We start from the raw sequence: 26535 nt of genomic DNA, 5'->3' as shown, positions 1-26535 counted from the left end.
CAACGATGTCTAACTTGACCCCCAAGAACTGAAAAGATGTAAGCATCACACAATGACCACCCTCCATCCACCAGCTCTCCCAGACATCTGTTGTACTTACTGGAGGACATCTCTCTGCTCCAGGTTGTACTTGCCCCCATTCTTCATGGCCGCGTTGTGCACAGCCTCGATGGCACGGTCAATGGACTGGAGAACCACATCTTGCTCCAGCACCTTAGAAACACAACATCCCACATGATATTGCACCACTCCAGCTGAGGTTCTTTTGCACCAGAGCTTATGGCAGGAGAGACCACAATATGAAACCCCCAGAGCAGGCACCGCACACGCCAAATGGCCAACAAACAGCTCCCAGAGCCAGAACCCCATCTCAGCAACATCTCACTTTTCCCTCCTTCCTCCAGGGAAAACATATTTGAAGTCATGCTTCACACTGAGTCTGGCCATTCAAGGTTTACGGGTGGAAGAAGAAAGTCCCTGTTACAAGCACTGAAGTCCAACGATCCCTACAGGAAGACCAGGGACAGAGCTTCAGGGCCATGCAGCAGCCTTGACTATTCAGCCTGCTGCACGCAGTTTTTGAGACCCCACTGCAAAGCCCAACTTACCCCAAACTCAACCGTTTCTGCTCTTGCTGCCCTGCTATGGAGCAAATACATAGCTGTGAATGTTACAGAGTCGAAATCTGGTGTCCTTCAGAGTCCACTGGCTCTGGGTTTGCATTTTTGCTCGCTTTTTTCTTGCTGGTTCTTATACCGATTTTGCAACTTGAATTGCCTTTTCCAAATCTCCACCCAAACTGTCATAGCAACATTTATTACTCCTGCCAGCCAGTTTAGCACTCGTTACTGCAGCTGAAATAAACACCAGCCTTGAAACAAGAAATACCAAAAGATGTCATTGCCTGGGCTTACGCAAGAGGCTGGGAGAGCTGTAGTGAAGGGGCACGGGAAGGTAAAGCAGGTTGCCACGCTTTAGGACATCCCAATGATGAAGGACATCCTTCAGAAGAAAATACCTTTACAGGACTACGGCTGAAGGCAAAGGACATGCTACTGAGCCTTCCCCTGGATCCAGCAGAGCCCCGTTAAGCCTCCCACAAGCTGCTGCTGGCGCCTGCACCATCCACTGGGTACCACCACGGGCAGCCTCAGCCCACGCACGCAGGGGAGTGCTTGGCACCCAGCACTCATTTGCAGCTGTTTGAACACTAAAACCCCCTTCATCTTCACTTGCTTTGCACCCCCCTTCCCTGCATCAGAGCAACCATTTATGCAGCCAAGAAGCGGCTGGAATCTCATCAAGGATGCACCTTAATTGGCCTTAGGGGGCTGCAGAGCAGAAGGCGGCAAGCCCTCCCCACCGGGGCTGAAAGTGCCTGCCTCCATAGCACTGGCATGCAGTTTTCTGATAACATGCTATGTATTATTTATATCCTGATTAATTACTAAACCAAATGTGAATTAACAGCTAGCACAGACTGTGGGGGAAAAAAAAAAACACCTGCAAACAAGGTGGGGATGAGAGGCCCCCTCTGCAATACTACTCGCCTTGAAAAATTTAGGAGGGTGGGTTTTTGTTGGTTTGTTTTCTCAAGAAAGAGAGAGGGGGAAGAAAGCAAGCGGGGAAAACTTTAACAATAAAACCAGCTATGTGAAAATACATCTACCAAATTTGTTAAAGTATCAGATCAAAGACAAAACCAACACTCAGAACGCAACTTTGGGATGAAGCCTCCAAGCAGCCCCATATGGCCTAGGGAGCCTTTCACCACCTCTAACTACAGATCTAAGTAAGGAAACGGAGCAAAGAGCATTGGAATATATTTAAAGGAGCGTTGGAAGGCAAGGCAAGTTATTTCAGAGAACGCATCTCATTTTCTGAGAGGATAAAATTATGGCAAGCTGCATGCTTTCTCTGGGAAAGACGAACAGTGCAGAAGCCTCCAGCACTGCTGCTCCCAAGGGAATGCCAGCGCGGCTCCAAGTGCCAGAGACCTCTGCCCTCTGCACAGCCCACCCACCTTGTGCCGCTCCTACCCCAAAATTCAACACCGCTCCTGCTACATCCTCCAAACACTGGCACGCTCCCTGGTCCCCTGCTTGCAGTCCCTCTAGATTCACCACCATCCCCTTCCAAACTGTTCCCTCCACCAGACGTGCCCCTCGGCGCTGCCTTCCCTCACCCTCCCCAGCCCACCAGGCTTTCACCCACACGACCTTCAACCCTTTCTCAGCCCCATCTCCCCAGGGAAGATCACAGTACAGAGCACTGAATCCACTGCATGGCTCAACATCTCTGCCCGCTTCCAGAGGGCACATCGACATCATCCACAGCCCACAGGAATCCACAAGCTGGAGCTGCTACTCACTGTGTGATGCCGTTTGTTACGGAGAGGGCGCTTTTTTCTGATAAAACACAGCATTTTCACAGTAATGCAGGGGTGCTGTGACAGCCAGCTTTTAGCTGCTGTGCTCTTTCCTTTGTTTCCGCTCCCCAACCCTCTATTAACAGGGCCCCGTCAAAAGGACTGGAATAAAAAAGCAGCATTAACTTGCCACTTGCACTTTATGACATGGTTGATGGTGCTCATAAATCATCTCCATCTCCCTTGCTCAGCCGAGCTGGGCAGGGGGCAGGGTCTTCAGCACAGGGGCCACTTCATGTTCAGGGTTTGTAGGACACTCAGCACTGGGCATCCCCTGCACTACAGTTATAAACGTAAAAAGTAGAAATCAGTATCCTGGATAAATCATGTGATTAGAAGCAATCCACATGCTCCTTGGGTTAACCAAAATGGCATTGTTTTGTTTGAAAAGGACGGACAAAAAGGCATGCTGCAGTTAAAAGGAGCATGGGCGGCAAGGGGGCAAAAGTCAGGTTTGCCAGGGTCTCACCTACAATCTCCTCTGCTCTGGGACTCAAGGGATTACCTGCTCACAGCAATTCAGGATAACACACATGTCTTGCCATTCTCCCCGTTCAGTTTAGGAAGACCAGTCACTCCGCAGCACTGGCAGGGGAATCCTCCCTGCATCCAGCACCCGCTCCCAAGGATGCTCGCAGCCGGGATGCAGGCAGGCAGAGGTCCTGGGCAGCAGGGCCAGGCGGCGCATGCCCACACCTTCTCACACGCTCGTGGGCAATCCTGGCCATGCACGGCTCTAAAGCCTGCAAAAGAGAGCGGTCACAAACCAGCAGCAAGGTAAGGGAGCAGAGCCTTTGTGCTCAGGCAGCCGAGACGGCGCTCAGCAGCCTGCTCTCGCCCCCGCAGGGCCCTGCACTGGGATCCTGCCTCTTCCCACGCTCCAGGATACAGAGATGAAACCCTGCTCATCGCAGGCTAAGCTAAGGCTCACATGGAAGCAGGGGAGCGCATGAAAAGGGCACTGCTGTACAGAGTGCTGTCAGAGGAGGCGTACGGAGTAAAGCCCTGGAATTCAGCTGGATTTACTGAAGCTGTGCTGGTAACCGCATGGGTGGGGGCTGGCAGAGCCCTGAGCAGCCACTGCAGCACGCTGGCCGTTAGCTATACCCTTCACCAGTTAGCAGCTCATCAGTGGCACAGCCGTGCCAGCATCTCCCAAAAGGTGGAGAAGGCAGTAGGGATGATGGTGGTGGAAGGTACCGGCCGTGCGTTCCCACCCTTACGGGGTGAGCACAGGGGTCTCCGCGGTCGGTGTGGGGTGGCACAGCCAGCAGGCTGTGGACAAGAGGCATTGACAAGACGCCACCTTCTGCCTAATGTACTGTGAAAAGAGAGGGGTATTTTGGCGAGGTATTGATCCATATTCACGTAGCGTCTCACCCCAGAAAGGAGTGGCTGCCACCCCCTCTATCAGATATTTCTGGTTTAATCAAATAAAACGCTGCAGCGGAGAAATGCTGCGCTCCATCAACAGCCTGTCACGATCAGCCTGGCTACACCAAGAGGCAGGGGAAGAGTGGAGCAGTGACCCTTGACAATCGCGGGTTAGGCTGGCCAGCAGGGCACCAGGGGCACCATCAGCACCCTGCAGGTGAGCTGCCCTGCAGAGACAAGTTACAGCTCAATTAGAGCCAGGAATATCAGCCAGGAAACAGAATTTTTTCCTTTATAGCCCAGTGCAGGAGAATCACAGAAGCATCAATAAACCATTACTTCCTCTCTCCTTTCTAATAACGTGAGCAAACAAAGGGTTTCCCCAGAGCCTGCTGCCAATTTCCTCCTGCCCCCATCCGCAGGAGGGGGCTCCCGCCCTGTTTAGGACAAAGCCAGACCCCTGCGCTGTCCTGGGGTGCTCTCCATGTCCCCCTGGCCCCCAAGACAGGCAGGGAAAGATGCCTTTCCCAGGGCCAAAGTCAGGCTTTTACGAAGCATCCTTCCAGGATGTCCCATGGGTACCTAAGCATGGCCAACATGGGGCACAGCCGCACAGGCAGGAATGCATTCACCCCCACAGCTCACGCTGCTCTCATCCTCACTGCCCCAAGAGCCGTCTCCCCAGAGCACACATGCACAGGACGAGCTGCACACCTCTGCTTTCCCATGTAGGGGCTGAGGAGAGACTCCAGTGTTTCACAAAACATCGGTGTCCTCGCCATGCAGGCAGCACGAGCTCCTCGCCCGCCCTCCTGGGGGTATCGAAACTGTTGCCCCCCTCCCTCTTAGTTTTGAGTCCTTCCCCACGTACCACCGGTGTTGTTCAAACGCACTCACACAGAAGAACTTGCTCAACAGTCTAGAATAATCATAGCTTTCAGAAAAGCATTTTCTACACAAACAGGCTGACAGCTGCATCAGCACAGACAGGCTGAGCCACTCTGCGTGTGTGAGACTCCCACATTTATGAAAGTGGCCCATTAATGTATGGCAGGCTTTTCTTTGCCTCTGCAGGGGGCTGATCCAAGAAAACATGGCATTTCTTTCCTCCTGCCTCCCCAGTTTTTAGTGATCAAAGGCACTTGCTCTTCTGCGTGTGCAGGGACCAGTGCCCTCGTTCCCGCAGCTGCTTTTGCAGCCATAGGGGTGCCCAGGGGGCTGCTGATTTTCACCCTCATGGCATTGCTCCAGATCTCGCAACACGACAACAAAAGACAGACAAAGTTTTGTCTCCAGTGACAGTTCAGTTTTCACGCAGCTGCACTGACATGGACCACTGCTGAAATTAGGATATTTATCCCACTGGCATACACAGGCACAGGCTGGTTCTTTGTTACTCAAATCGGAGACGAACGCCACCTCTTAGGTCACATGCCGTTCGTCCCCAGTCACCACCAGACTGTCTGCACACTGTATTCCTTCCAGATTTAAATTATCATGGCAGCAATTTACAAAAATCAACCAGCCTTTGTCCATGGCGAAGTAATGTACCAGATAAGAGTTCCCCCTTCTGAACCACAGCTCAGACACACAGGCTGAGTTTTTGGTTTTGCGTTGTTGTGGGAAATTCAGCTCCTTTCTCTTCCCCTTTTTGCAGTCTCCATCAGAAATTTTTAGTCCCTAGGCTGTTGGCTAAGAGATATGCATTAACTTGTTCTTGTCAGCATGAAGATACTGTGCCTTGCATCACTTAAAAACGCACGATAAAACCGCAAGTGAAACAATAGGCTACTGTCCTGGTTACTGGCAAATAAGATGAGGAAAAAGCTCCAAATAAACCTGCAGCATCTCCGACTCGCTAGCAAGCGAACAAAGACATGGCTGAGCTCTTCTGACAAAGAGGCAGCCCTGAAACAGATCTGGAATTCCTGCTGATATGCTATAGTGAGTTTCTAACAGATTGGTGTTTTTCCACTGTGTGCCGACAGCAGCCGCTTGAGCGGACAGCCTGCACGAATGAGAAATGAAGAGAAAGGATAATCGGGGAAAGGGCTTAAGTTGTGCAAATCATGCTAAAGCAAAACCCAGAGCTGCTGGCAAAAGAGAAGCAAAACTAGGGATGGTGCAGGCATGAGTGGCATCTGGAATAAACAAAACCCTGAAGGCAGCAGAGGGATGCACAGCAACCAAATTTCAATCAATTTCTCTCCCAGGAGCAGGTGGCTTCAGGGTCAGAGAGAAGCGGGCAGAGACACACTGAGGAACAACAAAATACACGCAACCCACCACTGCACACTCGTACTTTGAGGTGGAACTGCTTCACCCTGGGTCTCTCCAGCCACGCTCAGACCCTATTTACTGGCCACTATGATCAGAATCAGCCACCGAGTCCTTCCCCTTGTAATTCTGCATCCTCCAGTAACCAGAACACGTCTTCTAAGCCAAAACACTCTACGAGGACAAAAGCAGAGACAGAAGTTTTTAAAATAAAGCAGTCAACACATATTCACATATCTTACCATCCTCTGCTGCCTTAATTCTTACAGCTCTCAGTGCTTCAGGGCACTCCCCTGGCTCAGCCTGTCCCAGGTGGACAGCCACCAGACGACAGAGCTGCCCCTCTCTTTAGGGTTACCTGTTTAGCATCCTTTTGGCACACAACTGTCAAGCCAAGTCATTATCAGACATGATCCAACACTGCATCTGTGCAGGGAAAACTTGTGTTTCTATTTATATATTTGTATATATAAATTACACACACACACATATATAGAGCTACCATCTACACCAAAAAAGAAAACTGCAGAGAGCTGCTACTTCGATGAAAGCTCAGGATTATAAACCAGGATATATCAAGATGGAAGGAAAGACACTGCAGCGAAGTGTTAGCAGTTATTCTACGACTTTTGACATATTAGCATCAAAACTTGTAAAAAAAGCCCAACAGAAGGGGCCGTGCCAGTCTTTGCACAGTCTTCAGTCTGGTAGCCCAAAAAAACTGCTGCAGATGCCCTTCACTCACTGAGATTCAGTACAGCTCCCAGGTCACTTGCATGCAATTAGCACAAGGGCATAAGAAAGCCCCTATATTAGAGTGTGATCAAAAAATGCAACTAGTTTCTAACCTCCCAAAGTGCTGGGCAGACTACAAGGTGCTAGTCTCAGCCCATCTCTGTTTTCATTGAATTGGCAAAAAACATGGATGTGGGCTGCAGACCCAGCAGCAGAAATGCTCTTTGCAGTTGATCAGGTTTGCCACACGTTGCCAGGACGAGGGGAAAGGACAGAGCCCAGAGGAAGAAACAAACCTGGGAAACTCTTCTGGCATTCAAGAGGAAGGTTCAGTTTTCCCCCAAAACCTATTTCCATAGCAGAAACTGTAGCAAAATGCTGGAAAGGTGATAGTCATACAAGAGGCAGGACCAAGCAATTCAAATTTCTGCCACGTTCAAGAGAATTCTCTCCCTTCTCATTCACCTCCATCCTGGAGTACATTTCCAGCACGTGAGGATCAGGTAAGTCAAGTCACCAGGGGTCAAGCAGGAAAAACTACAAGTTGGCAATTCAACTGATGCACAGACAGATGCAAGAGAAGTGCACGTGTGCGTTAACTGGAAGGGATTTTCCTCCTGCATGCCACAGACTCGCACTGATTTAACAGCATGCAGTTGCATGTTTGAGAGAGAGGTAATAACTTGTGATTCATCTTGCAAGGGAATTTATGGTTTAGTAGCTTTTCTTCCAAAATCCTCCCTCTCCCGTGACCAACCTTCTGGCAAGGGACAGAAGGCGGCAAAACTGCAGCTATGATGCTCTTTGGACATAATTACTGTGTTGTCCAAACCCAAAACGATGGAGAAATTAAAAAGCGTCTCTTTCTGACTTAACAGGAAAGGGGAGACTGGAAAAAAAGACTGACCTGTCACCTCAGCCCCAGGGAACACGGGACAGCAGACCTGGCAGGGGGGAGGCACACAACCCAGGAACGCCAGCCGGGCGTGGAGGAGAAGGGGCAAGGAAGGTGGACAGGTCACCAGCCAAGGCAGTGCAGATTCTGTGGGCTTGGGCATGAGCATGAGCAATTCGAGAACAAGTGTCACTCTCTGGTACCTGCCGTACGAATAGCCACATGTACTTCACTAAGCCATTAATGAGGGAAAACAGCTTCCATCCTCACGAGGCAAACACAGGCAAGTCATCAGCTAGTTTTATCCCTGGACAGATGTAAATTGCACAAAATTGTAAACCAGCCACAAATCCCCAGGCTCTTTTTAGCAGCACTGGGATCAGAGCTGCCAGGCCCGGTGCAGCTAGTGCTCCTTTCCACAAAGTTGTCACTGCGACAATGAAAACCTGCCTGGCATCACCATGAGCAAAGAGGCCTTGGAAAGTTCTCCCCAAACAAGGATGATTCCAGTTAGAAGGATCAAAGGCAGCTTGCTTGCTGCAGGACCAGTTAACAGCCCGGCGAGAAAATTTTCCTGTGTCCTAGACTCTGCGTACAGAGAGAAAGCTGCCCCTTCTGCCGTAAAGGGATGCAACTCCCCCTGCAAACCCCAAAATAAGAAGAAAGCCAGCAGGGCTGGACCAGGAACCGCATTAACTCGTACAGAAAACCCAGCCCTTTCCTCTGTAATGAGCATTCCTCCACAAGTTACTTGTGCCTCCTACCTGAAATGCAGCCTATCACAGTGATGCGATCAGATCATATCTGCGGTCTACTCCAAAATAAAGGGACCCCCAAACCATCATATGGAAAAACCAGTACTTGTTACCAGGAGTAGAATTGCTTCAAGTAACTCCACATTCCCACAGAGCAAACCTCACTCCAAGGTGGAGGGATCACTTACAAACAGTCCTTTTACCATCATCCCTTCACACAACTCCCAGGCACATCAGGTAGACCAAGATCCTTGAGGACTTCTGCTAATGGTGTTTCAGGCCAGGGACCCAAGAGACCAAGCACACTTATGAAGTTTCTTCAAAGTAGGTGCCCAAAAAACACACCTCATTTCTATACGATGTTCCCATCATATGGATCTCACCAGCAATTTCTCTTGTGTCCACAGCCCCTGCTTTGCTACAGGCACAAGGATTTGAAATACCAGTACCAGGAAACCCCAGGATACCCAACCACTTCCCCAACGCCTTCAGGCTGTACAGACCAGCTCCCAACGGTGTAGAGGAGCTGCCTTGTGCTGGGCAAGTACTTCCCAACGTGGGAATCCCAAACAAGTTTCCCACCTAAGAAGAACGGCATGTCCAGTCCCAGCAGCCTCCTTCCAGCTGCCAGCAGCCTTCATGACCTTAACCTAGGTACAAAATATTCATTAAGGGATTTAAACAAAAACTACGACAGCCAGGCTCCTGGTGAAAGATAACCCTCAAACGCTCATTTGCTTTCAGGTGGGCTGTCGTAAAGCTAAGGCAAGAAGGAACACCTCCTTCTGAAAGAACACAGGCTTTGCCCTTGCTCCCCTACCATGGATTTTAGTAGCTATATATTGTGACACGTTCAGAGTAGTGCTATCAACGCGACTCATGCTTTTGGCTTAGTAGTATACACAAAAATTACATGAAGTTAGGTGTGCCAGCTAATTATTGCAAAGCCATTTAACTGCTGTTGAGAATGCAGGTGCAGGGCAGCAAGGCAGGAGGCATCAGAGGGGCTGAAATACTCCATGCAGGCTGTGCTGTCAAGAGGTAGATCGGGCTAATTGCCCATAGACAAAATATCCAAGTATGCCAATGTGCTTGTTAGCTGGGAGCTGCTCCTGCAAGCACATTTATTCCTGGTAAAGTGGATTTTTCTGCTGAAGCAATCAGCACCCAGCCACTCACCAAATCCAGGGAGTCAATGCAACCAAGCTTTATCGGGACAACAGTAAAGCTAATGTTAACTTATGCCCAAAAATAAATAAAGATACCATTGAGATCTACAGCAGTGCCTTACAACTACAACTGTTACGCATGTGATCACAGAGCACAAGCCAAAAAAAAAAATCACCCCAGAAAACTGAATTAAAGACCCTGCAGCCTCCCAAGTTGCTTTTTGACTGGCAAACAGCAGGAGCGGACAACACACAATTTTTCTGTACCACAAAACTTAGACAGACTGACAGTTTCCATTGACCTACAAAAGTACCTTGAGAATTGCCAGTTTAGCTGTGTTTGTCAGAGGAATGAGGCTAACCGGCTGTTGTCTCCAGATTTAGTTCAAGAACAAATTCTGGGGTTTGTTTAGCGGGCTTTTTTTACCTTAAGAAAAGATTAAAGGGTTCAACTGGATTTGCTGACATTTCACCTATAAGGAAGAGGTGAGTCATGGAAGAAAAGCAATCCATTAGTGTCCCGCACTATCTGCAGGGAAGAAATAGCCTACTGCTCTAGCTGCAAGTTATAATCCCATCTCTCTCTGCAGCTTAGAGTGGCAGAGAGCCTCCAGAAAACACAAAGAAATGGGAACAGGAGGGGAATGTCCTCTTCGGACATTGTGCTACAGGCAGCAGAACAGCCATAATCCTGTTTTCCTCATCCCTGAGGCAGTAAATGAGAAAAGCTGCATTTGTTGAAGTGTTCACTTCTCACACGCAAAACTTGTGCCCAGCTCACGTGCGTTATTACAGTACCGATTTCTTGCACCCACCTCTCCACATGCCACATGCACCTGTGCCAGCACCCACCTTGCTCAACAGCATCAGTGGGAGCGAACTGGTCCACTTCAGGAAAACTTCCCAGCCCATCTCCAGTGGGACAAATCCCACGGGAAAGGAGATGGACCTGACTCAGCTCACCTCCACCTGACCCAGCTGGTGGTCCCTCCACGGAGGAGGTCTGTAGCAGGACCCATCCAGTGCACAAGGCCACCCTGGGGTGGAAGCTGCCCGACAGTAAGGGGCTACAGTAACCCTTGAGCTCTGTGGTTTGCACAGCCCACGTGTGCCATCTCTCCCTGTCCCGCTCCCACATTCATTTCCCTCCCCAGACTCTTCCAGGTCGATGCTGACCACCCTTCACTGCTCATAACTCTCCGCAGCCCAACTAGGAGAGGTTTGGGTGGTCACAGAATCACAGAATGGTCGGGGTTGGAAGCGACCGCTGGAGCTGATCTAGTCCAGCCCCCTGCCAGAGCAGGTTCACCCAGAGCAGGCTGCTCAGGGTCACAGCCTGGCAGGATTTGAATGTCTCAGAGAAGGAGACCCCGCAGCCTCCCTGGGCAGCCTGTGCCGGTGCTCGGTCACCCTCGGAGTGAAGAAGTTCTTCCTTGTGTCAGATGGGACTGCCTGTGTCTCAGCTTGTGCCCGCTGCCCCTTGCCCTGTCGCTGGGCACCACTGAAAGGATCCCGGCCCCGTCCTCCTGACACTCGCCCTTGAGGCACTTGTAGGTGCTGGTGAGATCCCCCCCAGCCTTCTCTCCTCCAGGCTGAACAGCCCCAGCCCTCTCAGCCTTTCCTCACAAGGGAGATGCTCCATGGCCTCCATAGCCCTCCTCATCATCTCCATAGCCTCCGCTGGCCCCTCTCCAGTAGCTCCCCATCTCTCCTGAACTGGGGAGCCCAGCACTGGGCACAGCACTCCAAACACAGCCTCACCAGGGCAGAGCAGAGGGGGACAATAACCCCCCTCGACCTGCTGGCCATGCTCCTCCCAATGCACCCCAGGGTCCCGCTGGCCCTCTTGCCCCCAAGGCCACGCTGCTGGCCCATGGGCGACCTGCTGCCCACCAGAGCTCCCAGGTCCTTCTCTGCAGAGCTGCCCCCCAGCAAGTCAGCCCCAGCCCGTGCTGCTGCGTGGGGTTGCTCCTCCTACATGGTCCTCCACATCTGAAGAGTCACATGAGACCAAACATTGCCAACAGCAGTTTTGTTGGGAGAACTTTTTTGCCCAGCCATTTATAGTATACTAATAGTGTTTAAAAGCTTTTAAAGTCACCACAGCTCGACATCATTTTGAGACCTTAAGCTTGTGCATGACAGCTCAATAATACAGCCAGGTCACATCTGTTCATGTGTCTCAGATCCAGCCCATATCACTGGACAATGCTTTTAAGGAAGCCCGAGACCACAGACAAGATGATGCTTCCCAAAACCAGATGCTGGAAGAGTTTCTTTCCATCCCTGATGCAAAGAATTCTAGTGTACAGGCCCTTGGTAATAACTGCACTATTATTTCAATGCTGCTGCTACGTCTTCTCATCAAGCTAAAGACAGACAGACACATGAAATCAATTCAAAAAACAAATTAAAGGGGGTGCATTTTTCAGTTGAAGTCAATAAAGGTGATTCTGGGGCAGACAAAATCTTCATTACTTAGAACCCAGCACTTCAGGGGACATTGCTTTTTTGATGTCAAACGGAAAAAGTCTTCAGCTACAAACACTTTGATTCGGCCAGGCTCAAATCCCTAAGCCTCTGCACTAAGTAGGTAATGAATTTTTATGATCACTATTCTTGAGGTACTGGGTTTTCACACAATTATTCTTTTTACACGCTTAAAAACATGGGCTGCCCTGATACTTTAGCTTCTCCCCAAATATTCATCAGGGACAGCCAAGCCCAGACACAGAGGGAAAGGGACCGTGGACCTGCCTTCTGGCATGTCAGTTGGGATCAATTATGACCTGGGCACAGCACATTCGATGTTCAAACCATGGTACCCCCTCCATCCGCCTGCAAACACATATCCTTTCCTCAGGCAAAGAGGGCAAAAGGGTATCTTCAAGCAGCCTGAAAATCACAGAATTCACCCAGTTTACACAAAAAGGAATTGTCACACATCAGACTGAGAGGCCACGGAAGATTGCGTTTGTCTGCTTGGTGGGGAGCTTCAACTTGATCTCATTAGGCAGCCATCTGGTTTTACAGGAGCTTTCACATTCCCTGTACAGCCGTCACAGCACACTGCACTGAACTCGACCGATGGAAAGCCCTCCACCCTGACAATGTGTCCATCACCATTTCCACCTTCCACATGCGAGGGGTGAAAGTTGCCTGGGTGGTCCATCAAGGCTTTCTTCCCACCTCCAGAGAAGGAGGATGCAACTCAGAGGCTGAGCTCAGCCTCCCCCAGCCAGCGAGCTTGAGGGCAGTGGAGCTGGAGCAGGAACAGTGGGAGATGACACCCCAACCACATCAGCAGTTGTGGAGGTACCGCCCCTGGCACAAACCTCATGGACAAGGCATTCAAGACCTTTTCATCAAGGCATCATCCCAGCTTCTAGGTGATACCCTCCTCCTTGTGGGCGAGGGTCTATTTTTGCAGCTATTGCCTCATCTTCTCTGTTATCCCTTTGTTTTTATTCAATATAATAGCAGGTTTGGAGCTGGGGCCTGCCCTCGGGTTTCCATACTACAAGGCATTGTCTCCACTTGTACCAGAAAAAAATCCAAGAAATAATAGCTATTAATTAGAAGAGATCTAATCTGAATTTGGAGCCAGTGATTTAGCAAGGAATGACCCACAGCCTGGAATTATCTACCATGCTTAGTATGACAGCTTGATTTTTTATTTTTTTTTTAAAATTAAATCTCTTGAGCAGCTGAACAAACTAAAATATCAGCCTACGGTGGCATTTCCAGATCACAGGCACAAAAATCAACATCTCACAGCCCGCTTTCACGCACACCACCCCAGCCAGCGCAGGGAAGAGGGACCAAAGCAGTGTAGATGGGACCCCATCAGCGTGACAGCACAGACACCCATCCAAAAGCACATCTCGCTAGCACAAAAGGCAGTCCAAGTCAGAGGAACGGGCTCACCACACTCGCAGCTGGGTGACACCATCCCTTTAGCTGTACCAGATGGACAGGAGGGAGGACACGGACTCCACAACTCAGTGATCAGGAAGTATGCAGCTTCCAGGGAGGAAGGAAGTGACAACTACTGCTTCTTAACAACTTCAACAGGCAAACAAATAACCAGGAAAAACAAACCCATGAACTTCCCACCCCATTCCAAAAAGCCCACACTGCCAAAATTTTACTTCCCCTTCTCGCTTAAGCTTTATGCTAAAACGGGACAAGTATTAATGCTTTGCTCCCTTGCAAGCCAAGCAAACGGCTCTGCCTTGCAGGGTGTGAACACAGAAGGGCTAAAACGAAGGTAACCCTCCTCTCCGGCTGCAGGGTGGTGGGTCTTGACTTTGGGACAACACTATCTCCCTGTTAGCATCAACGGAGCTTTGACCAGAAGAGGGCTCAGCATCCCCGTGGCAAGAAAGCAATGCAGGGTGAAGGGGAGCAGACAGAAACAGACGCAGTCATGAGTAGTGTCCTCTGTTCCACTTTTCACATGAAAGCTTCAAAATCCTTTTTTTAAAAAATCAAATATTTTGCCACACGATAAAAAAAAAAGACAAATTAGGCTTGACAAGCCCCTCGTGTAAAGGTCAAAAGTTTACTCATGAGCCACTGGCTGGGGAAGCAAAGTGATGCTCCTCCAGAAGCAGGACCGGGTCACACCACAATTCCTGCTGCAACTCAAGACCAAAGGCAGTGAGGGCGGTCAGGGTCCACAGAAAGAATTCCCAGTAGAACTCAACAGACTCATTTTTCAAATGAGAATTTTTCCTCTAAATACAACAAGCATGCTGCAGCTCCAGATGCCAACTCACAGGAAAACCACAACCCGGGGTCCTCCAATAGTGCCACCATCCATTTCTACCTGCCTCAGCACAGGAACCAAACTGCTTCTTGCAGCCCATTAGCAGAAGCACTCAGGAACAGCCCCAGCATCGAGCTCAATCATTTTTCCTGGGTCTCGTGACACAGCTTTGTCATCTCCACTCGCGAGACAGGCCCTGGAAACAGGATCTCCTTCCCCACCAGAAGTCAGCACCCACTAGCACAGCAGTCTGCACGCAGCACCTCAGCAAAGGTGGCACCAGCCAGGCTGGGTGGCAGCATGTCACCAGCCCAGCGGGACCAGCACTTCCCCCCAGTGGCACCGCAGCAGCCCCCACCACGTTTGCTATCACCAAACGCTGTCCGGCACAGGCAGCCCTACCCCGTCCTCAGCACGGCACCGGGTGCGCACTGTGAGAAAGGGATCAGGTCTGGGAAAAAGAGCAGGTCTGCAAGAGCCTGTGAACTGGGGCTGATCTCCTGGTCCAACAGCAAATGCTCCCAGCCCTCGCAAGGCCACACACAAATGCACCTCTTTAGTGAAAGAAATTGAGCCAACCGTTACTGCCGTGGCAGAGAAGAAAGCCTCCATTTAAGGTTTTCTCTCTGGAAGAAATGCAATGCACATGCATTTTCATGTAAAAATCTCTGCGCACAGAGCTCTATTAGAACCTGTGGCTTGTAAAATTTTGGTTATAGCATTGGCTACGTAGGATGTCAGTATCTGTGAAGTCTAATTTTCTTGCAGACTATCTAATGCTACAGTTGCACGCTAAGGCTGCTTGCACTTCCCTCCTTACAAACCCATTCTGGAATTCATTCTTTTTCCAGTGCCCAGACTGACAGCTCATATGCTGAACACATACCCTGCCCGGGAAGGACAAAGTTTAAATCGTTCATGAGGGAGTGAGGCTTGGATGCTCTTAAAAATTCTGTTTGTTTATGTATAGCTCAGACGTACATAAGTAAGGGAAGAAAAAGAGGAGGTTGCTTCTGTTCCAGAACCGGAGCTCTCCTAATGACTTCAACAGACGGGTTCAGCTGTTTTCCATGTTTCAGCCACTGACAGATGTAAATACCAGGTTTACACCATGGGGTTTGACCTTCCCCACAGGCATTAATATGCCCCAGATCTCGCAAAGGATCTTCTTAGGTCAGCCAGTGACCACGATATAGTTGCTTGGTTTTTTCAAAAAGGCTTTTGTCAAAACCATGATATAGGTGTGTGTTGCTTTTTTTTTTTCAAAAACACTTTTGTCAAAGCCTCCCCTAGTGTACAGGAGGTTACCCTTCTCTTGCACAGAGGAGGACTCTTCACATTATTTTCCCACCACTAGTAACACCAGCACATTTTTCTCCAGGGACAAGCAACACAAATTCCTCCCTGCTCTTCAGTGTCTTGCTCCCTCTGTACTTCACACAGAGCAACAATCACCAAAAAAAGAAATAAAAAAAAATTAATTAACTTCCATGAACTTTCTGGTTTACTGGTTTCAATACAAGCCTCTCCTCTGTTTGTTTGGGGTTGTTTATTTTTTTTCCTACTAAGAGTTCACCTGATGGGATGCTGGAAATCCTGGAAGGAACCACGAGAGTGGGATCATGAGCAGAGGTGCGCAAACACAGAGCAGGTGCTGCTCGGCAAGCACAGAGATGTTCAAACACATCTGCCGACCCCCTTCAGCTCCGACAGTGCAGCTGAGGCTGAGCTGTTGATGCCCTCCCTGCTCAAGGCGAGGACAGCACAAGACTGATCTTCTGAGGATGGGAATGCAGTGATGGCTGAAGCTGGGACACCTTCCAGCAGACCTGTTGTGTTGCACATCCACCAGCTTGACTTGATTAGCACCGTTATTTTAGAGATACACACCGATGCTGCGGGACAGCCATCAACACTTACTTTCCCGTGGGCCAACTGGTGTTTATAAGCTTAAGTTCGCATCAATTAAATTTCACCATTAATGAGAAATTCTGCTGAGCCACAACCCCCCTGTGGGGCCTCTTGCCCGTATCCTCACTTATGGGCAGGGGAACAAGGTCTAGCAAAGAAAGCCAGTTACATGAAGTCCCATAGCGAGCTGGTGGCAGATTTGAACAGAATCCAGATGCCCATATGTTAATCACAGAAGCATCTTGCTCAATAAATACACAATGCAGTTATTACTAAAGCCTTTTTCCTGCAAATGGGGCAAGAGGAAGGGTGTCTGTCTGCATTTGCTGTCCTCCAGCATCAGCACCTTGCCAGCCTTTTTGAACAGATGCTTCTAGTTCAAAACTGGCAGTTCTTCCCTTTGCAATGAGAAGTTGATCACCTTCCAGATGTAAACCAGGGAAGGAAGTCTAGCCATCTTCTCCTGGTGGAAAGCATTCAAAAAAACTACAGCAGGCAGCCCCAAAAAAGTCACAAATTTGATCAGTAAAATTGCAAGATTAAAAAACAGCAGGTAATTGTTTGTGCAATACAGCAAAATGCTCACGGCAAGGCCAGCACTAGAAAGCAGGGGTGCAAATGACTTGGCAGACACTGCAACCCCACAGAGAAGCTGGAAACCAGACTGTGTCTATCAGCTCCGGGCAAGTGCCTCTCCAAAGTCCTAGAAGAAAATGGCACGTTTCTTCTTTCCAGTCTGGCCCCTCACCTTGCGCTTTCTCCAAGGCAGAGCCACAGACACATCGCTCAAAAGCGGACATGGGCTCTCAAGATGTCTCTCTACTGCTTGCTCACTTTTGACCAAGACAGCCTTCACGTTGTTCAACCCTGAAACAGGCTTAACGTTTCCAGCCCAAAGCACACCCACCAGGACCATCCACATGTCCACCGGTGTCACTCCAGCCATGCTCAGCCATTAGGCGGCTGCAGGAGCAATAAGCCCAGGCTGCCAATATTGCCCATACATGGACATCCAGATCACAAAGGCAAATTTTGTGTGATATCAAAAAGCCTAATTATTTTTAATCAGAGTAGAAGTGAGAAGAACATTTCTTCACAGCCAAGCAAAAATAGAGGCTAAAGATCGTTAGCGTATTTCTACTTTAATCATTCTGATCTGTGAAAGACTGCAGAACTTCTGGCTAAAATTTCAAGTCTTCAGCTACAGTAATTAGAAATGGTTATAATTCCCCTGACTGTGTAATTTAGCCTCAACAATAAAACTTCACCTCAAAGCATTAGCAGCTCTGACATGATAGCATCTCTGTTACTGCAACATCCCAGAGAAAAATGCTTCATTATTTCATTTTCTTGCATGTGTTGAGAAATGCAGCCTCAGCTGCAAAACACTACCAGCTGTTTATTCTCCAAAATAAAACTTTATTTTTAGCCTAAGCACTTATTCAGGATCTGTTGCAAGTATTGCGATTAAGCTCTGATGCCCACTGAAAGCTCTGTCAAATCTGCAGGAGATGGTCTGTACAACAGCCTGCACAATACCACCTTCTGCTCTGGAGCAACAGGAGGAACTCTGCCAGGGGTCAGGAGCACCCTGCTTAAAGCTGGATTTTATGTAGATGGAGGGAGAAACTCTTACAGCAAAGCACAATTGCCAAAGCTCATTTTCCAGTGACTGGAGATTTGCTATCAGAACACCTGATCATTTGACTGACACCATGCAACCGATTTTGTGCTCCACATCATCATCGTCATCTCCACACTAGCATGGAAAGGTCTGACAGTACCTGAGCTACCACAGGTCGCTGCTTGCCCAGCGGTCCCACACTGGCAGCAGCCTCAGCACAGGCTGCTCCATCACAGAAATAACGCATTTGCTATCCTGGCAGAAAAGCAGCCAGGTTAGAAACAAAGAGTTTTCCAGCAAGCCGGTGAACTGAACGAATTGAGAGCAGGGACGACAAGAGCAGCGGCGGCACAGGGAAAGGCTGGACCACGGGGCCAGGCGTAGGATGCTGGACCAGGCTCCAGGAACGGTGCAAGCTGCCAGACCTGTGCTTTGAGCCCTGGTCTGCATGGACAGGCAGCTCCTGCGCTACCTTGCTTGCACCAAGCACTTCCAGTCCTGAGCCCGTGTCAATGCTACAGCACAAAGGGGTTTCCTGCAAACACAGAGCACTCAAATTCCACTCCTTCGGAAAACTCTCGTTGCAGCTCGGGAGGTGAAACACCGTTTCTGCGCCTGCCTGGCCAGGATTACCTGTACTCTGCACTTGGTGATGCTGAAGGAGAATTTTAAGTTGTTGCTAGGCTGCACAAAGCAGTCCCTGAGTTTTATCACATGCCTGCTTATTCTTGTAGAAAAAACCACAGCAAACAGCAATCCAAGGCATCCTTAAAATGCTTGTTACACTCTCACCTGGGTCCGTTTTCTCACCAGACGGTGCAAAGCTTCCCAGCCATCAGCAAACACACCTTCCCACACAGACAGCCCCCTTCCTGCTCCTCCAGAGGTACAAGGTGAAAGTCTGACCTACCAAAGGCCTCAGCAGAGCAGAGAACCCAAACCCATGTTGCAAACATTTTTTTTCAGTTATTTCAAATACATTTCAAGTCATTTTGAAAAGGCTATTAATAGTAATTTCAAAGCTAAATCCTAACAGCTTAATACAGCCGAGCAGCTGATTTGCAGCAGCCAGCATGCAAAACCATTCCCACTTCACCAGGAAACATCTCCCTGCAACTTAGCACTTATTTTCACACCCCTACCAATACAGCATTTTATGGCTGCCATTCCCCTCCTCGGCATGTAATATTAACAATTCCATCGATGGGGAATACAGCCTGGGTCAGCGCAAACAAGAAACAAGGCAAGACCAGTCAAGCAGACTGCTGCTCCCTTACACGGGTCCCAAAGCCAGAAGCAAACCACCACCTCAGCCCCTGCCCTGATCCCTGAACCACTGGGACCAGAGCAGATAAGCTTTTCTGGCAGGCCAAGCATCACCTGTAGTTTGGCATCTTCCAGGATAGTCACTTGCTTCGTGCTCCTTGTGGTGCCGCAGCACAGCCCCAAACCTTCACCCAAAGGTGGAATCACTCCAGACACAATTACAAAATTACATGTCCCATCCTAATGACAGCAACATACAGGCTATCTCACCCAGAGGAAGGACCCATATTATTTGCTGGACTCAGCGTTTGTCCCTTCCTGACACCGAGTGAACCTCCTGCTCCTAAGGCAGCTTTCTGAATTCAGTCTTTCACAGCTCCACACAGAGCTTTGAAAGGCCTGCCTTCCGTGACTGGCTGGCTCCAGAGGACAGCCTTAGCTCCAATTTAACCTTCACATATTTCTGCCACTCATACATCGCTTAAGCATCAGCACGCAGCCGGAGACAAAAGACCAACCTCATGCTGATGGGCACCTTTCCATTCAATCAGAAGCCATGGAGCTCATGCCGACAGCTTCGCCGCGCTGCAGCACTATTTGCCTCGCATTAGATATTAGCGTTTGCCTCTTGCTCTGTCAATAGCTGGAGGCAGTTATCCTACACGCCGTGCTGTTACCGGCCGGTGCAGCGCTGGGTACATGTTCTCACTTGTCTCAGCAGCAGCACCTGTCAGCCCTCAAGTTTGTTACGGCTCTGCTTGCTACCACCATGCCTACCGGCACTGCCACCCGAGACCTCCACCGCGGGTGTGCCAAGCCAGGGTTCCAGCGTGTGCGAGGCTGGCGTTTCAGCGAGCAGGTCACTGCCTGCGGCGCACGAGCTACCCCCGTTCAGCAGCACGCAGCCCCATCCTTCCTTGTCGCCGCTGCATGGCTTCAGCATCTATCCCCAGAATGGCACTTGACTTGAAACCACTCTTAATAACCCACAACAGAGCTCAAAGGGAACTACAGAGGAGCAAAATCGGCTTAAGTTAGGCGTTTCTAATTGACCCAAATTAACTTCACATCAGCTTCACGTTCCGGTGCCCTGGCTTGGCCCTAACTTGTTTCTTAGAGGCATTATGTGTTTGTGTGGTTGTTCCCCCTCCGTGCTCCCCCAAACTAACCCTCTTTTAGTAGCAACACTGAGCCACAAGGATTTCAGTACAAAATTCTGCCACATCTGCAATAAAAAGCCATCACCCAAGAATAAGCTTTAAATAATAAATGGGAATTATTTCTTCCTCTAGAAAAGCCAAGGCATGAATTTTCCATATCTATGAAAGCTGAGCAAAAAACCTGAAAATCAAGAGGAGCTCAGAATAAAGCTGAAGCTCCTAATAGCGGATGGCAGTAGCAACAGCAGTCCGAGCCTCTCCTGTGAGCATCCTCTCAGAGTGCTGCTGCAAGCGGCTTTTGGGAGATTTGCTGCTGTTGGCTGCGACTGTTGTGCAGCCTATTGCTCACCTGGAACCTGACTGCACTGCTAACAAAGCCCAAGGCTTACTTTTACAATGGTGACTCCTGTTGGCCACTCTCTCTCTCCGTGCTAAGCACGCTAACACTAATCATTAGCTGTGGTTTCCCTCTGTTGTGATTGGGGCAGCATTAATTGCCTCCCAAACTGCCATCACTAATTAGTCTCAGTGTCCTTATTAAACCAAAACTGGGTGACACATTGTTTGCACTCATCCTGGACATTCAGCAAACGGTCTTAAACAAGCTTTCAGTGAGCAGATGCCTCCTCCCTTGAATAAAGGCAGGTTTTGACTTCAGATCAGCTCTTTGGAGCTGGCAGGACGCAACAGTAGAAAGTCAGGCACAGACACAGCATTACCACAACCGCAGAGCAGCAAATTAGATCCTGCTGCCTCATGCATCATTAGGCAAGTACAGGTGCCGGAAATCTAATGGCCAAAAAAAGATGAGCGGATGGGAAGGCTCTTCTGTTTCCTGTGAAGAGGTCTAGGGGCATTTAGGAAAGTTACAGCTGAACTAGAGGAGAGGGCTCACAAAGTCACCAGCGATGCTGCTTTAATATTAGTGCCTTACTAACAGACTGTCAAAAGTCAGCCTGGCAGGCTGCAGCAAAAGATAACCGGAGGAATGCATGTAAAGTCAGTGAAGAAATGCTTTTCCTGTAAGGTCTCAAAACTGGTACAAGCAAGCAAGGTGGAGGGATGCAGGAAGGCTGCTCTGTCTCCCAGCAGCCTGGGAGAAGGCTCCCGCACCCACAGCAGCGGGAAGACGTCACGCCACACAAGCAAATGAAGCAGGGGACTGCAGAGAGGAGCCCCATGAGCAGCAGCCTGGAGCGACGCCACCGTGGCATTTTAAAATCTAGTCATTTAATAAGGTCTTTGGTCTGTAACTAAACAGCTCCTGTAAACAGCTTAAGGGCTTAGTGATGCACAAGATGTCCCCTCCCGCCAGGCCATCCTGGTGGCAGGAGAGCCCCAGCCCGGCGGGCAGGCCGGCTCAGAGCCCAGCAGCTGGCAGAGCCACCGGCACGCAGGCGCTGCCCAGGCGATGCCAGGCGCACGGAGCCGCACGCACCCGCGCTCCCTTACCGGCCGTTACTGCTCAGCCGGGGTTCGGCGGCACGGGAAGGAGCACCGGCAGCACGCTGGGATAACGGGGTTCAGCACCATCTCCAGCCAGAGTCCAAAAGGGCCGTTTGTAACACTCACCACGTTTGCACACACTTACACACCCACTGATGCAAAGAGTCCTCAGGATGCTGTTCCCACGGCTACCCCAAGGCCCGAATGGATATAAGACCCCCACGAATTAGCCATATATGAAAGGCCTGTTTTAATTTCAGAAGCCACACTGTCCCTCAGAAGCCTCCACTGAGCAGCCCCTGCACTGCACAAGGCAGGAGCAGCCCCTCTCCCCCGAGCTCATGGCCGGACTCCCCCCCCCCGCCTCCCGTTAGGTGGGGGCCAGCCCCAGAATTGCTTCCTGGCACCACCTGGGCTCAGGCTCTCTGTCGCTACCCGTGTTGGCTGTAACTGCCGCCACCACAGCGGCTGTGCCCGGGCCGGTACAGGCGTGCTGGCGGTGTCACGGTGTGCGGGGGGGACGGTCACCCCCTCGGTCCTGGGGTGCCAGGCGAACGGAAACCCCCGCGGCCAGCGGGAGATGGCTACAGCACCTGCGGGCACCAGCCGGGGCTGCTGGCGGGGAGACTCCGGGGTCACCGGCAGTCGCGCAGGCTCCCGGGGGGAGGGTCCCCCTCATCACGCCCCGCAGAGCGGCACCGGGGGTGGTCTGACTGCCCAGGCCCGGCGGACCCCCAGCCCCCGCGGACCCCCAGCCCCGGCGGCGCACCCGGCGGCCGGCACAGCCGCCCCTCGCCAGCCCGCTCGGTGCGGGCCCCGCAGCCCGGCCCGGCCCACCTGCAGCCGCTGGAGGTAGGAGGCCGGCGCGTAGCCCGTCTCGCCGGAGCCGGCGCGGGTGACCAGCCACCAGTGCTGGTTGCTGCGCTCCAGCAGCAGGAAGGTCTCGCCGGCGGCGAAGGGCAGAGAGTTGGGCTCGGCCGAGCGGAAACTGTACAGGGCCCGGTACATGGCGGCGGCACCGGCACCTCCGACCGCCGCGGCCCGGCACGGCCCGGCACAGCCCCAGCCCCAGCCCCGCCCCCGCCGGGACCCCGCCCCGGGACGTCGTCGCCGCCGCGCCGCGCCCCCCCGCCCCCTACCGCCCCCTACCGCCCCCTGGCGGAGCGGCGGCGCCGCTCCCGTCGCCTCCGCCGTCCCGACGGCCCGGACCCGCCCCGCCGCGCCCCGCCCCCCGCCGCCTCCCGGGAGCGCGCGAGCCGCGCGGCAGGGGGCACCAGCGGCCCGCGGAGCGTCGCCGGGGCGGCCGCGGCGGGGTCCTGCGGGGGGCGGGGTCCTGCGGGGGGCCGGGGCGGCCCGGGGCCGGGCGGACTGCGGGGAGGGACCCCCGGGGACAGATCCCCGGGACGGGCCCGCGGGGACAGACCGCCGGCAGGGTGCGTTCAGCGCCGCCGACTCCCCAGCGCCCGCCTGTCCGCGTCCCGCCGTTCCTCCCCATCACGGCCTCGCCCGGCTCCCTGCCGGCTCCCGGGGGTCAGCGCTCCCGCCCCCTGCCCGCCGCGCCCCCCGGCGCTGGCCCACCCGGCCGCCGCGCTCGGGCCGAACAGCGGTGCCCCCGCCCCCAAGCTGTCCCAGCCCGGCCGGGTGCCCCGGGGCAGCCCCCGCCCCTGCGCGTCCCGTATGTCACCAGCCAGCGCCGTTACGTCCCCAACGCCCCTGTGTGCCAGCGGCCCCTCCGTGCCAGGCTCCGCTCCCGGCACACGGTGAGCTTCGCAGCGGGCAAGGGGCGGGCAGCCGGGAGCAGCACTGCGGGGGGCAAACCTCTCGCTTGTGGGGTTATCGCTCGGTATTACCGGGATCCCATGGGGCTGCGTTCTCCCCGCCGCCTGCCCCCGGCATCGCAGCCTGCCCCGGCTTCGGCTGCAACATCTGCCCGGCCTCAGGGTCTGCTTGCAGCCCTAGCCCTGCCCAGGTGAGCCCTGCCCAGGTGAGCCCCGCTCCCCGGCGCCAGCCCAGCTCCTCTCTGTGCCGGGATAACGGCCCTTTATGCCACGGAGTGCTCAGCACCGGCGGTGCCAGCAGGCAGAGGCAGCGGTGGGGATGCAGGCACCTACCTCCCACACAACGGTGGTGGCACCCTGGCCTCTCCCTCTGCCTGGCACAGCGTGCTGGCTCTGCCACTTGGCGACCGAGAAGGGGCCCGGATTTCCTCTGCAAGGGCTCCTGCAAACCCTCCTGCACCCACGTATGATGCACCAGGGGCAAAGAGTCTCCAAGGGTGCTGGGAGCCCAGGACAGACTCCTGCTGCTGAGGAATCAGGTCCAAACTGCAAGTGCTGGGTGCTTTATCGTGGACAGGGAGGGGCAAGGAGCAAGGATCCCGCTGCGTCATTTGTGGGTGACTTTTAAAGCTGAACTGGAGACCTCAGATAATAATGTTTGCATCCGTTGCCTTCAGAGCCGTGGGGACCAGGACCACCGTAAGTGCTTGAGGGGCTCGGCACACGCATGGCAGCCTCTGCCGAAGCGCCGGCAGCCCCCCCACGCACCCGCTTTCCTCCGGGGCCGCAGAGGGGAAGCATTGCACAACAGCACTCATATGATTGAAACACAAACTTGCCAGCTCCACGTAGACTTATATAATTCTGCACTGCCTGCTTGTCAACATGTTGCAAAACAGCAGCGGGATCAATCGTTCTACTTTTAGGTATACAAATACTATTGTACTCCCGCCAGCCCTATCTGGGCAAAAAGTCATATGGGGTAGGGGTTGCTGTGGGGACCCTGTGCCTGTGGCTCCAGGAACAACACCGTCAGCATGTCCTGCAGGGACTGGGGGTGTCCGTGAGCGGGATGGGGAGGCACTGGGATGTCTCTTGGCTATGCCCTAATTTCCCAATGTCCTTGGCAGCCCTTCTTCCTGGAAAACCTCATTAAAAGGCTGTAGATGGAACCCCCCTCCAACAGGATGCGTCGAGACACCCCCCCTGCCAGCAACAACCCTGTCACCGTGCTGAGTGGAGTGGGACCACCTGGGGAGGGGACAGTGCCCAGCCCGTTACAGGCAGGAGGGGCCCAGTCTCACTCCTGCTGCCTCATGGCACAACTGGCAGGGTGGGAGCAGCCCCAGCCCCTCCGCAGTGCCACGTGCCCTCACCTGCTCCAGGGACACTGCCAGCAGCTCCTGCAGCTCTGCTGGAAGCTGGTCCGGCCACCTGCTCTTGGGAAGGATGTTTGCAGGTGGGAGAGCTGCCAAGGCTGCTGTGGACCAGAGGCACCGCTGCAGCAGAGCAGGAGGGCGAGCTGCATGAGGCATGGGGCTGTGCTCTGCCTGCTCGCCCACGGCCAGGCCAGCCCAGACCCCAGTGCATGTGGCAGCTGGGCACTGCGCAGGACTGGGTGGCTGCGCCACGGTGGCTGGCACTCAGGACACGTGCACATCCCTGCTCCCCAGCGAGACGTGGAGCTGGGCTCGCACACGGGAGGCAGGGACAGGTTTGGGCAGCTCTGTGCCCCATGCCACGTATACAGCCCTGAGCAAGCCGGAGTGGCTGGCGGTGGGGAGCGCAGCCCCACGTCCAGCCTGCACAGCGCATGTACCAGCACTGCTTGCAGGAGACCTCACCCCTCAGCTACATCTGGTCCCTTACGGGAGAAGCCCCAAAACCAGCGCTGATGCCAGCCGCAGAAGGAGGCAGCTCTGCCAGGCAGGAGCCAGGGACGCGGTGCTCCGTGCCGAGCCCAAAAACACCAGCCAGGAGCTGCTCTGCCGGCTGAGTCCAACGCACAGAAGAGCTGAAGGTGTTGGGGTGTTGGGTGGCTCTGGGACCCGCTCTGCTCCACCTGCCCACCAGGCTGAGGTGTCCACAGGACTCCTGGCACAACCCGTCCTGCACGAAGCCAGCAGCGGGGCTGGCAGGGGCCCAGGCCCCTCCTGCGGCTGGGAGGAAGGAGCAGCCAGCTCCTGCCAACAGCTGAGCTTCCTGGAAATGAAGAAGACAGAAGGTCGGGAGAGTTGAGGGATGGTGGTGGGGGGACTGGGGGAATGCTGTGGGAAAGGACTGAGGTGCTGGAAGTTGCAAGGCAAAGAGCACATAGCCCAGCCTGCCCCGCAGCTCTGCTTCGGGAAAACAAGCTCTTTGGCTCTGCACAAGCAGCACCATGTTCTTTGTTAAGCTCTCTGCTCACATCCTGACCCGATGAGCCCCTTGCCGCCCAGCACACTGCCTGCTGGCATGGCCCCTTCCCAGCTCTCCCCCCTGGGGCAGCTCTGCAGGCTGCAGTGCCAGGGGAATACTGCTTTTCCTGCCACCAGCTCAGCAGCCAGGCACCTTGCCCCACCTTGCCTGTAGTATAAACCTGGGGGGTGCAGACAGAAGGCATCAGCATGGTGAGAGAAGAGAGGGGGACACCTGGGCTAAGGTGCTTGGTAGTGGGAGCACAGGGTGCATGGCAGTGTGGCACCACACCGCGGGCTCCCTGCACCATCCTTCCCATCGCAGGGCCTGCCAGGGTGGAGACGCACTTTCGGGTTTACATCCCTAACCAAGCCAATGCCACGTTGTCCAACACCACCCTTCTTGCTTCTTTTCCTGGTTGCACACATGTTGGCCGGGGAAGAGCTACAAAGCGAGGGATTGCCTGGGGTGCAGTGGCAGACACTGGCCCTGCGGGCTAGAGGAGCTCCCCTGCTTCTGTCTCAAGGAGAGATTGAAAAGATACTGTAG

The 26535-nt window shown here is 52.8% G+C and overlaps 1 protein-coding gene across 3 annotated transcripts in view; it reads right to left on the bottom strand.

Moving 5' to 3' along the window:
- NCKIPSD (NCK interacting protein with SH3 domain) overlaps positions 1-24377 on the bottom strand; it is a 54198-nt gene extending 29821 nt beyond the window's left edge. The window contains exons 1-2 of one of the 3 annotated variants that reach the window (XM_037383350.1): positions 23923-24377; positions 101-213 (exon numbers count right to left, since the gene is read on the bottom strand). In XM_037383350.1, the coding sequence (XP_037239247.1) occupies positions 101-147 (47 nt within the window). In that variant the 5' untranslated portion in view covers positions 148-213; positions 23923-24377. Of the gene's footprint in view, positions 1-100; positions 214-2933; positions 11151-22648; positions 22820-23922 lie in introns of those variants that run through there. The other 2 variants (XM_037383348.1, XM_037383349.1) reach the window with 2 other exon arrangements.
- Between the last annotated feature and the right edge of the window lie 2158 nt (positions 24378-26535).

Source organism: Falco rusticolus, chromosome 4 (genome assembly GCF_015220075.1).
Source record: "Falco rusticolus isolate bFalRus1 chromosome 4, bFalRus1.pri, whole genome shotgun sequence".
NCBI lineage: Eukaryota > Metazoa > Chordata > Aves > Falconiformes > Falconidae > Falco > Falco rusticolus.
Note: the sequence above shows the minus strand (reverse complement) of the source record. Positions and strands in the feature narration are given on the sequence as shown.